General features: G+C 48.9%; 1 protein-coding gene across 3 annotated transcripts in view; it reads right to left on the reverse strand.

The window, feature by feature from the left end:
- ORC3 (origin recognition complex subunit 3) overlaps nucleotides 1–13,291 on the reverse strand; it is a 172,238-nt gene that overhangs the window by 104,454 nt on the left and 54,493 nt on the right. For all 3 annotated transcript variants that reach the window (XM_075340142.1, XM_075340143.1, XM_075340144.1), the window contains exon 9: nucleotides 4,641–4,800. In XM_075340142.1, coding sequence (XP_075196257.1) covers nucleotides 4,641–4,800 — 160 coding nt within the window. The remainder of the gene's footprint in view (nucleotides 1–4,640; nucleotides 4,801–13,291) is intronic.

The following is a 13,291-nucleotide window of genomic DNA, read 5'->3' on the forward strand; positions in this document are numbered from 1 at the left end:
GTGGTGCCAGGAGCAGACTAGAGCATCCGCGCCGATGAACTGTGGGTCGCGTGACCTGGCTATGAACGCGGGTACCTTTGCATTCAACATTGAGGCCATTAGGTCCACGTCTGGTGTGCCCCAGCGAGTGCAGATGTGTAGAAACACATCTGGGTGGAGAGACCATTCTCCGGCGGCCAGGCCTTGACGACTTAGAAAGTCTGCTGCCCAGTTCTCTACCCCCGGTATGTGTACCGCTGATATCACTGATCCCGTCGATTCGGCCCAGCTGAGGATCTTCTGGGTCTCGAGATAAGCCGCTTTGCTGCAGGTGCCCCCCTGCCGATTGATATAGGCTACAGCTGTCGCATTGTCCGATTGGATTCGAATCTGACGACCCGCTAGCAGAGGGCAGAACGCTCTGAGCGCGAGGAAGATCGCGCGGAGTTCTAGGGTGTTTAAGGGTAGGGAAGACTCCTGGGGTGTCCAACGTCCTTGAGCAGTGTGGTGCCGGTACACTGCTCCCCAGCCTAGGAGGCTGGCGTCTGTGGTCAGGACCAGCCAGTTCACTGGGAGAAAGGATCTCCCCTTCGATAGGGATGAGGACCGAAGCCACCAGCGGAGTGCGTACCTGACTGAAGGCTGTCCAGGAAGAAGGGACTCTTGTCCCAGGCCGCTAGAAGGGCTAGCTGCAGTGGGTGGAGGTGCAGTTGAGCAAAGGGTACTGCTTCCATAGCCGCCACCATCCTGCCGAGCACTTTCATGCTGAATCGAATGGAGCGAGACGGAGGACGTAGAAGGCAACGTACCGCTCGTTGAAGAGCGATCGCCTTGCCCTGAGGGAGAAGGATCAAGCCCCGACGGGTGTCCAAAGACATGCCCAGGAAGGTGATGGATCGTGATGGGACCGGGGATGATTTGTCCAGATTCACTAGCCACCCTAAGCGGGATAGGGTGTCCACAGTGATCTGTACGCTGGTTGAGCAGTCGCGGAAGGAGGAGGCCTTGATGAGGAGGTCGTCCAAGTAAGGGAGAACGACCACTCCCCTGGTGTGAAGGACGCTCATGGTGGCCGCCATGACTTTGGTGAAGACCCTTGGTGCGGTGGCAAGGCCGAAGGGTAGAGCTACAAATATAAAGTGGGAGTTCTGAATTGCAAAGCGGAGGAACTTTTCGTGATCTGGGGCGATGGGTATGTGCAGGTACGCGTCCTTGATGTCTATGGATGCGAGGAATTCCCCTTCGACCATGGATGCAATAATAGACCTTAGGGACTCCATTCTGAATCTCCGTACGTGCACATGCTTGTTTAGGTGTTTGAGGTCCAGGATGGGTCGAACTGACCCATCCTTTTTGTGGACCACAAAGAGGTTGGAATAAAAACCCCCGAACTTCTCGTCGTCTGAGACAGGTATTATCACTCCTGCTGTTAGAACCGACTCAGGGGTCGGGTCCGAAATTCTATGTGGTAACCGGAAGACACAAGGTCTCGCACCCATTTGTCGTCTGAGGCGGCAGCCCAGATGTGTTGAAAGAGCCGCAATCGACCTCCTACAATGAGTGTGTCTTCCGGGGCGCCGAAGGAGTCATGAGGGGGGAAAACGTCGTGGACGAGTCTCCCTAGTCCTGGACTGTTTCGTTCTAGGCTGCCATGACGAAGTAGGTTTCGGGGAGAGCTGAGAAGGTTGGTCCCTGCGTAGTCCGCGGCTGGTGGCGTGGACAGCATGGGGTGTTGTCCAACCAAATGAGTTCCGAAAGGAGCGGAACGAGGACTGTGGACGTCTGGGGAAGGACGTACTGGACTTCAGCTGGGGGAGGGAGGTACTCTTTCCTCCCGTGGCGTCAGAAATGAGCTTGTCCAGACGTTCGCCAAACAACTGGTCTGGAAAAAAGGGAAGGCCCGTGAGAGACTTCTTGGAGGCAGAGTCCGCTCGCCATTGTCGGAGCCAGAGAGCTCTACGGATGGCTATGGTATTTGAGGCGGCAAACGCTGCGCAGGTAGCAGCGTCCATGGAGGCCTGCATGAGGTACTCCGCCGCAGCGGCAATTTGAGCTGTTACCTCTGTGAAGGTATGAGTGAACTGGGATTCCTCAAGCGAAGTGTTAAGGGATTCTGCCCAGACCGAGATCGCCTTTGCGACCCACACAGAGACAAAGGAGGGCGAGAGGGAGGAACCCGCATCCTCAAAAGCAGAACGGGCGAGGTGCTCCACCTGTCTGTCTGTCGGGTTCTTGATGGAGGAACCATCAGGTAAAGACAGGAGCGTAAAGACAGGGTTTCTCCCTTTCTCCCTTTGCTTTGTGAGTATATCCTGAAACTCAGGGTGATCAGCAAAAACCTTTTGGGGTTTCCTTGCCCTCTTAAAGGAGACCGCATGGTCAGTGGTAGTGGAAGGGGGATCCTCCACATGCAGTTTGATTGATTGCTGCTATAAGGGCGTCTATTGCAGTTTGATCATCTGGGGAGGCTGAAACCAAGGAATCCTCCTGGTACAAACAGCATTCTCCCTCCTCCAGCTCTTCAGAAGCCGTGGAGCGTGTGGGAGAGCCTGCCCTGTGTGCTCCCGAGGGAGAGCCCGCTGGAGACACCCGGCCGTGTGCTCTTTTCCTGATCCCTGCAACCGGTGAAGCATGTGCCCGGATTACCTCAGAAGTATCCTCCATAGGGTTCCGTCCAGGGACCCAGAAGGGTGTGGAGGACGACATTGCATAGCCAGCACCAGGTTCTGTGACAGTTTTTCCATGGATTGGGACAGAAACTGTGCCCATTCCGGTGGGCTGGGAGCCCTAGGCTCTGGGCTGACGGTTGCGGCGGTGGTGGCAGGGGGGGTCTTGGAGGGCTATAGGGGCACAGGACTCACAGAGAGAAGAGGTGTGTTTACGTGGTAGCTCAGCGTGGCAGGCAGTGCAAGCTGAATAATAGACTATGTGGGCCTTAGCCCTCTTAGTGCCTTTTGAATTCTGCATGTTCCTGATAGGAGTATGCCAGGAGGGGGAGCAATGCTCAGCAGAGCTACAGTGAGCAGCACCTTACCAGTATCAGCCGATGGCTGGAGATCTTCCCACGCTTTCCTGGGGGGGGCAGGGCTTAGCACTAAAAGAGTGCGAAGAAGTAGTCAGTGTGCCCCCCCCCCACTGTGGGTAGTAAAAACCGGCAGGAAAGGAGCTTCTGATAGTTTTCCTCCCTCTCCCTCTAGTCAGCACACAGCTTGTCACTGGTGGTTATCAGCTGGCTTTTCTGCTAGATCAAATAAACAGAGCAGATAATAAACAGCGTGAGTCCCTGAGCTCTGCAACTCTCTAGCCACTCCCTCCCCCTGCCACCAGGAAATTATCTGTGCAGGAGTTTGCAAACAGGAGGGACTCCCCCCCCCCCCCCCCCCTCCTCCTCCAGCCGGCAAGCTAGGGAAAAATTAACACTGTGTGTTCAGGATTCCTGGGGCTCTCTACCTTGCATTAGCCAGGGACTTTCTCATAATAAATACTGTATATTCAGCCCTGGGAGCCTTTCCTGCACCGTCTTTTCTCCCTTTGTCTGGGAAACCAGTCAGGGGGGATCTCACCTTAAACACTGCTTCAATCCAGGCAGTGACAATAGCAGAGTCAGCTTGCTGTATCCGGTCACAGCGGTGCCATATTCAACTCACAGCCTGCAAAGCGGGGCTGAGGAATTGATGCCACATTCAACTCAGAGCCTGCAAAGAGGGGCTGAGGAATTGTGCCTCTGCCCTGGGCTTTGGAAAATCGGTGTCTATGGAGCCCGTCGTCCAGCCCAGTATCCAGTGTCGCGGGAGGGGGTACGTGTAGGCAACACTTCACATTCCGGCCTGTGGATGGTAGTGGGAGATCGGTCCCAAAAGGAAACCGTCGCCCTCAAAAAATAAAAACTTTGAAAGGAAGTGCCTCCTACAGACACGAAGCTAAAACTGAGACTGCCTGGCCCGGCCAGGGGGTGTATACTGCAGAGGAGGAGCTATGCTTTTGCATCTACTTAGTGTCCTCCTATGGATAGGCAGCATAACACCCATGGTCCTGTGTCCCCCAATGAGGCGTCAGAGAAAATAAGATTTTTTATTTTAGAATTCAGGTTTTATTATTTAGTTAGGTTTGTCAAATGAGAAAGGGTTAATTTAAAACAGACAAGGCAAGTTTTACTTTTATAATCATTGCTTTCTGAAAGCCGCAACATTTTTATGTTTGTTAGTAAAGCTGTAGCTCTCCTTTTTTGCAAAAGGAGTTAAAACCTTTATTTTAATGTACCTCCAATGATATAGAAGTAAGATCACAGTGCAGAAGTATGCCTCTCAATTGCAGAAGGTACCGGCCATAGTTATGCCATATATATAGAAAAATTAACATGTGCCTTCACCTGAACTATATTCGTTTTTCCAACTACAGCGAATACAGTTACAGAACGGATGTCATCATAAGAGTACAATATGGTATAAGAAGTATCGGCTCTACTATTAAAATGTGCTGGAAAGGGTTAATGAAGCCAGAAGGAATATGTTACATTTCTCCTACATTGGCACTGCTTGCCTAGGGTACTATGAGTGCAACCTGCAGAGAGCAGCTGATCCCCACAGCGCATGGATAACGCCATTAAACGAGTCATAAGTAGTAAAATGAGTGGTAATAGTCTGAATACATCGATTCATTACCTTATCTACTACAGTAGCCAAGTGTTCTGTGCATGATAAGGACTGAAACAGCTCTATGCACAGCAGCGAGGACACGGAGTGAGACAGCAGCCTGTGGATTATCATTGGAGATGTGGCAATGCCAAATACCAACACCAGAGGCAGCTCCTTGCAGTAACCACTGAAAAATATAAGGAAAAAATACTGAGTATTGTTGTGTTAGAAATAAGATCAGTAATTTTTTCAAGCAAACTCTGTGATTCATACATTTCCCCATCCATGTATTCGCACCCAGAATGTAATTTTTATAGGAATGGGCACATTTTGATAATATCATTGGGAGAGATTTATCAACACTGACAATATATAGAATCATTTAGTGGTAAAATCGCAGCATTATCAGCCTAAATCATGTAACAGTATAACTTTATTAGATATATTTCATGGTCGTCTCCCTGTTTTTAGAGACTAGTGGCAGCTTTTGGATTGGAGCCTCTCATCTCCATCTGGACTCTTCATTTAAATGTGGTTTCGTTTCTCATGGTACTGAAACAGTTAATGTCAGTTTTGCTGCTAGCAGCTTTCAAGCAGTGCTTGTCAGCTGTAGCTGCTCTGCTGCCATGAACCCTTGTGTTTAAGTAGATGGATTTCCTAGCAATCAATGCAGATTATACTAATCCATTTGTATTCTGGCCCTCTTGTTGGAAGGAGCTGTGAAGGAGTGTTCCAGTAGCCGGACTTTATCCTTTTGTTCCTGTCTACCCCGTTTGTCTTACCATTCCAGCGGTGTGGCTTGCGTCTACTACCTGCCAACGCACTAGCCAGGGCTACTACAGGATTTTTTTCAGGGTCTCAGGTTCCTCCTCAGCGACTGTTGAGGACACTGAATAGGGCCTGGCTAGGAGAATAGGGAGAGCTGCAGGTGAGGATAGAAGGTGTTCCATCTACCCCTCTCACTAATTCTAGGGCCCACCCTTGTTTTTGTGTTCCCGGTGTTCCCCCTTATTTGTCGTATTGTTTTGTTGTATTTTTGTTGTGTGTCAGACATTTGTTGATCTGAACGCGCTTGCAATGTCTTACAGCGGGACAATATACTTCTTTCCTAGATTGTGTGTTCTCTCTCCATTCTCTGTATATTGATAGAGTACAGCCTGTGTGATATACCCTCCCTGAAGATATTGATGCTTTCGTTCCTATCCACACTCTGATCGGTCTAGTATTCCCTTCCTCCTATGTCGTACACAGAAAGAAAGGTCGACAGCATAAAAAAATATTTAGGCAGGATATCAAAAACAGCAACAAAGCCAGTTGGATAAAGGATTTACAAAAACTCTGCTACAGCAAAATGATCCGAAATGTTCAGTTTACCATTCAATAGGCAAATAAAAAATATGAACAATTGTCACAACTGTCACTGCCATCTCCCTGTTTTTGGAGATTAGTGGCAGCTTGTGGACTGAAGCCCCTTATTTCTATCTGGGACTCTGCATTTAATTGTGGTTTTGTTTCTTTTGGTGCAGAAATAGTTAATTCCAGTTTTTCTGCTAGCAGCTCTCCTGCAGTTAAGTTCAGCTGCACCTGCTCTGTAGCCACAGCCCCATGGGTTTAAATAGGCAGGTCTCCCAGCAAGCTATGCTCACTACACAAAGCCATTTATGTACTGGCCCCCTTTGGTGAAGGAGCTGCTGAGGATTCGTCCTGAAGTTGGATCATCACCATTTTTGGATGTATCCCCATTTGTCGCACCTACCCTCTTGTTGTATTAGTGCAGTGGTGGGCCTAGTGAGATACACCATCCCACTCCTCAGCTTGGACTATAGTAGGGATTTTTTTAGGGCTTCAGGGATTCCTGCTCGGTGACAGGTGCGGAGACTGTATAGGGTCTGGCGAGGAGTGCAGAGTACATTGCCAGGTGAAGGCAGGAGGTGTCTATCTACCTCTCACTTGTGCCAGGGCCCACAATTGTTATTGTGTTCCTGGTGTTTCCCCTTGTTTGTGGTGTTATTGTTGGGTGTTTTTTTGTTCCGCCTCAGACATTTGTTGGTCTGAACGTGCTCGCCACGCACGTAGCATGACAACACTTGAGGCTGCTTTCACACTACGTTTTGTTAACATGTGTCATGAACGTTTTTTTGCTGTAAAAGCGGATCCTGCTTTTACAAAAAAAACCGCATGCAAACGCATGTGTTATTTTGCATGATCCGGTCACTGGATGTTTAGGGGCAGGCAATGGAGTCATGTGATCGGGAATCAGTGGAACTGAACATTACAGACTGGGAGCCGGCATCTGACAGCTGCGGAGGCTCGTAACCAAGGTAAACATCGGGTAACTTGCTTGGATACCCGATATTTACCTTGGTTCCGAACGTCCGCAGCTGCTAGGAGCCGGGCTCCCTGCACACGTAACCAAGGTAAACATCAGGTAACTTGCTTGGTTACCCGGTATTTACCTTGGTTACGAGTGTCCGCAGCTCTCAGGAGGGGGAGAGAGAGAGGAGAGGGAGGGGGAGAGAGGGAGGGGGAGAGAAAGACTGATCACACGAGGCTGGTTTCTGTGCATGCTCAGTAGAGCAAGCAGGATCCTGTCTATCAGCATGCCAGCGTTCACATGTGTTTGCATGCAGTATAGTCAGGATCCAGCAATTTGCAGTATTTGGACGCAGCTCAAAAACGCTACAAGTAGCGTTTTTGAAAAAAGTGAAAAAACTGCAAGTCGCTGGATCCTCACTATAACGCATGTTGACGCGAGTCCATTGCAAATGCATTGAAATGAAAACGCATTTGCACTGGATTTGTTTTTGCATTAAAAATCTGTTCAGGACGCATGTTAAAAAAACGTAGTGTGAAAGCAGCCTAAGACTTAAGATGAATGATGGACTTTTAGTTGACAAAGTGATTGTCAGATCGTAGGATACAAAAGATACTGAACTTAAGCATATGTGACTTAATTATAATACATAAAAACACTTTTATTCAATCTTTTACATGCCACATCGTGAATAATGACACACAAATAATCTTTAAGGAATCTTTAAGGGTTTAAGGTATTTATTTATTCCACAGGCGATTGTGCTGTAATTTAATCTCATCTCCTGATGAACCACAACCAATAAATGGGGGGAAACGCGTCGAGGCTTTGTTACTTTTTTGGTTAAGGACCATGGTGAGCCTGGGTATCACCATAATAGAGAGAGACTAATATTGAAAGACATTTGCTCCGAATACATCTCAGATAAGTGATGATTTTTTGCTTCCTCTGATATCAATGACATGACCCTATAAGCCCTGCTTGACAAAAAGGGAGGTCAGGGATATCATATGAGGAAAGCCGCTGAGGAATGGGAGCACCACTTTACCTTTAGGGTGCATGTAACGTAAGTTATATCTCCATTGGTAGGTAGGGGTTAGAAAGATTGAGGGTCATCTAGAATCTGCCCCTTTAATAATATTGTCAAATTGATATTCTGAAAATGTATAAAAATTCTCTCTCGACAGGAATAATCTATTACGGCTGTCCCATGGTCCTGGGATTCTTTGTGTGTCATTATTCACGGTGTGGGATGTAAAAAAAAGTTTTAAATCAATCAGATTAAATAAAAGTGTTTTTATGTATAATAATTAAGGCAGCTTTTTGAAGACAAAATTGGATGTACTACCTTTTGTGAATTTGAATTTAAGTGTTGTCATATATGAAGTACCATTATGCAATTTGGTGTATAATTTCTTATTTCCAGTGTAACTAAACAATAAGCAAGACTCACAAATAGGAGAAAAGCTGTACCTTTTTCAAGTAAATAGATCACATATACTTTGAACTGTAAATTTGGCATACACTGTAGCAATCTAAAAGGACTGATGTTCTGTCGCCTAGACTTATGTGTCCAGTACAAGCAGCCTTGCTCTACTGCCCTCATTTATACACAAATATAAGGGACCTTCAGAGACGGACGTATGATCTAATTTAATACCTATTCTAGATTACAACAGAACGAGACATAACAGCCCCACACTCAGCATATTACGGAGACAGATTGATATGAAGAACGTTGATTGATATGAAAATGTTGGTACCACAAAAGCTCTTTCTCATAGCCTTCATTTGGAGAACTGCAGGTAGGGTATATGCTGATATTAAGAATACATATTAGAAAAAAGCCAACTCCTCCCCAACAGGCAACACCTGGGCAGCTGCAACTTAACTATTCAGTAAGGCCTAAGACAAACGGCATGAAAATCGGAGTGAGTGGAATGCGATAAAACATCGCATTCCACTCGGACCAATATTACCCTATGTTTCAGCACCCATGAGCGATTATTTTCTCAGCCCTAATCGGACTGAGAAAACAGTCGCAGCATGCTGCGGGTGCAATGCGATGGTTTCTTTCGCACCCAATCAAGTCTATGGGGCGAGAGAAACATCACACTGCACTCACGTTGCACCGGTGTACTGCAAGTGTAGAGCGAGAATGGTAATAGCCGGCAACAGAGGAGAGAGGGAGATAAATCCCTCCCTCCCCTCCTCAGAGCCAGCCATCCTCCCGCAGCTATGGCCCAATCGCACCTCAGTCGCAATGACACTCGCATGACACTCGGCTCGCGCTGTGCTGCCAGCGTGAGCAAGTGTCATGCGAGCATCACAGTTGTCCCCGTGTGGCCCCGGCCTCAGTGGAAAAGTAGTAAAAGTAAAACTAAGACAACCTCCTCCCCCCAAAACAAGAGAGCCCTGTAGCCCCCAATGAAGTATATACAGTGCCTTGCGAAAATATTCGGCTCCCTTGATTTTTTTCAACCTTTTCCCACATTTCAGGCTTCAAACAAAGATAAAAATATAAATTTTATGGTGAAGAATCAACAAGTGGGACACAATTGTGAAGATGAACCAAATGTATTGCTTATTTTAAACTTTTTTAAAAATTAAAAATCTGAAAAGTGGGGCATGCAATATTATTCGTCCCCTTTAAGTTAAAACTTTGTAGGGCCACCTTTTGCTACGACTATAGCTGCAAGTCGCTTGGGGTATATCTCTATCAGTTTTGCACATCGAGAGACCGAAATTCTTGCTCATTCTTCCTTTTCAAATAGCTCGAGCTGAGTGAGATTGGATGGAGAGCGTTTGTGAACAGCAGTTTTCAGCTCTTTCCACAGATTCTCAATTGGATTCAGGTCTGGACTTTGACTTGGCCATTCTAACACCTGGATACGTTTATTTGTGAACCATTCCATTGTAGATTTTGCTTTATGTTTGGGATCATTGTCTTGTTGGAAGAAAAATCTCAGTCCCAGTCTCAGGTCTTTTGCAGACTCCAACAGGTTTTCTTGAAGGATGGTGCTGTATTTGACTCCATCCATCTTCCAATCAATTTTAACCATCTTCCCTGTCCCTGCTGAAGAAAAGCAGGCCTAAACTATGATTCTGCTACCACCATGTTTGACAGTGGGGATGGTGTATTCAGGGTGATGAGCTGTGTTGCTTTTACGCCAAATGAAGGGAATTTTGTTTACTTACCGTAAATTCCTTTTCTTCTAGCTCCTATTGGGAGACCCAGACAATTGGGGTGTATAGCTTCTGCCTCCGGAGGCCATACAAAGTATTACACTTTAAAAAGTGTAACCCCTCCCCTCTGCCTATACACCCTCCCGTGCATCACGGGCCCATCAGTTTTGGTGCCAAAGCAGGAAGGAGGAAACTTATAAATTGGTCTAAGGTAAATTCAATCCGAAGGATGTTCGGAGAACTGAACCATGAACCAAAAGAACAATTCAACATGAACAACATGTGTACACAAAAGAACAACAGCCCGAAGGGAACAGGGGCGGGTGCTGGGTCTCCCAATAGGAGCTAGAAGAAAAGGAATTTACGGTAAGTAAACAAAATTCCCTTCTTCTTTGTCGCTCCATTGGGAGACCCAGACAATTGGGACGTCCAAAAGCAGTCCCTGGGTGGGTAAAAGAATACCTCGATAAAAAGAGCCGTAAAACGGCCCCTTCCTACAGGTGGGCAACCGCCGCCTGAAGGACTCGCCTACCTAGGCTGGCATCTGCCGAAGCATAGGTATGCACTTGATAGTGTTTCGTGAAAGTGTGCAGACTCGACCAGGTAGCCGCCTGACACACCTGCTGAGCCGTAGCCTGGTGCCGCAATGCCCAGGACGCACCCACGGCTCTGGTAGAATGGGCTTTCAGCCCTGAAGGGACCGGAAGCCCAGAAGAACGGTAGGCTTCAAGAATCGGTTCCTTGATCCATCGAGCCAAGGTTGACTTGGAAGCCTGCGACCCTTTACGCTGGCCAGCGACAAGGACAAAGAGCGCATCAGAACGGCGCAGGGGCGCCGTACGAGAAATGTAGAGTCTGAGTGCTCTCACAAGATCTAACAAGTGCAAATCCTTTTCACATTGGTGAACTGGATTAGGACAAAAAGAAGGTAAGGAGATATCTTGATTGAGATGAAAAGGGGATACCACCTTAGGGAGAAATTCCGGGACCGGACGCAGAACCACCTTATCCTGGTGAAACACCAGGAAGGGGGCTTTGCATGACAGCGCTGCTAGCTCAGACACTCTTCGAAGTGATGTGACTGCCACTAGGAAGACCACCTTCTGCGAAAGGCGTGAAAGAGAAACATCCCTCATCGGCTCGAAAGGTGATTTCTGAAGAGCCGTTAGCACCCTGTTAAGATCCCAGGGTTCTAGCGGACGCTTGTAAGGAGGGACTATGTGGCAAACCCCCTGCAGGAACGTGCGTACCTGCGGAAGCCTGGCTAGACGCTTTTGAAAAAACACGGAAAGCGCCGAGACTTGTCCCTTGAGAGAGCCGAGAGACAAACCCTTTTCCATTCCGGATTGAAGGAAGGACAGAAAAGTGGGCAAGGCAAACGGCCAGGGAGTAAAACCCTGATCAGAGCACCAGGATAAGAAGATCCTCCACGTCCTGTGGTAGATCTTGGCGGACGTTGGTTTCCTGGCCTGTCTCATAGTGGCAATGACCTCTTGAGATAATCCTGAAGACGCTAGGATCCAGGACTCAATGGCCACACAGTCAGGTTGAGGGCCGCAGAATTCAGATGGAAAAATGGCCCTTGAGACAGCAAGTCTGGTCGGTCTGGTAGTGCCCACGGTTGACCCACCGTGAGATGCCACAGATCCGGGTACCACGACCTCCTCGGCCAGTCTGGGGCGATGAGGATGGCGCGGCGGCAGTCGGACCTGATCTTGCGTAACACTCTGGGCAGCAGTGCCAGAGGAGGAAATACATAAGGCAGTCGAAACTGTGACCAATCCTGAACTAATGCGTCTGCCGCCAGAGCTCTGTGATCCTGAGACCGTGCCATGAATGCCGGGACCTTGTTGTTGTGCCGGGACGCCATTAGGTCGACGTCCGGCGTTCCCCAGCGGCAACAGATCTCTTGAAACACGTCCGGGTGAAGAGACCATTCCCCTGCGTCCATGCCCTGGCGACTGAGAAAGTCTGCTTCCCAGTTTTCTACGCCCGGGATGTGAACTGCGGAGATGGTGGAGGCTGTGGCTTCCACCCACAGCAGAATCCGCCGAACTTCTTGGAAGGCTTGATGACTGCGTGTGCCGCCTTGGTGGTTGATGGACGCCACCGCCGTGGCGTTGTCCGACTGAATTCGGATCTGCCTGCCTTCCAGCCACGGCTGGAACGCCTTTAGGGCTAGATACACTGCCCTTATCTCCAGAACATTGATCTGAAGGGAGGACTCTGGCTGAGTCCAGGTACCCTGAGCCCTGTGGTGGAGGAAGACCGCTCCCCACCCTGACAGACTCGCGTCCGTCGTGACCACAGCCCAGGATGGGGGCAGGAAGGATTTTCCTTTCGCCAGAGACGTGGGGAGAAGCCACCACTGAAGAGAGGCTTTGGCTGCCCGAGAAAGGGAGACGTTCCTGTCGAGGGACGTCGACCTCCTGTCCCATTTGCGGAGAATGTCCCATTGGAGTGGACGCAGATGAAACTGCGCAAATGGACCTGCCTCCATTGCTGCCACCATCTTCCCTAGGAAGTGCATGAGGCGCCTCAAGGGGTGTGACAGGGCTCGAAGGAGAGATTGCACCCCTGTCTGTAGTGAACGCTGTTTGTCCAGCGGGAGCTTCACTATCGCTGAGAGAGTATGAAACTCCATCCCGAGGTAAGTTAGCGATTGGGTCGGTGTCAATTTTGACTTTGGGAAATTGATGATCCACCCGAACCTCTGGAGAGTCTCCAGAGCAGTGTTCAGGCTGTGTTGGCATGCCACCCGGGAGGGTGCCCTGACTAGAAGATCGTCTAAGTAAGGGATCACCGAGTGTCCCTGAGAGTGTAGGACTGCCACCACTGTTGCCATGACCTTGGTGAAGACCCGTGGGGCTGTCGCCAGGCCGAAAGGCAGTGCCACGAACTGAAGGTGTTCGTCTCCGATGGCGAAACGCAGGAAGCGCTGATGCTCTGGTGCAATCGGCACGTGGAGATAAGCATCCCTGATGTCGATTGATGCTAGGAAGTCTCCTTGGGACATCGAGGCGATGACGGAGCGGAGAGATTCCATCCGGAACCGTCTGTTTTTCACGTGTCTGTTGAGCAGTTTGAGGTCCAGAACGGGACGGAATGATCCGTCCTTTTTTGGCACCACAAACAAGTTGGAGTAAAAACCGCGACCCCATTCTTGAAGGGGAACAGG

Source organism: Anomaloglossus baeobatrachus, chromosome 3, assembly GCF_048569485.1.
Source record: "Anomaloglossus baeobatrachus isolate aAnoBae1 chromosome 3, aAnoBae1.hap1, whole genome shotgun sequence".
Lineage (NCBI taxonomy): Eukaryota > Metazoa > Chordata > Amphibia > Anura > Aromobatidae > Anomaloglossus > Anomaloglossus baeobatrachus.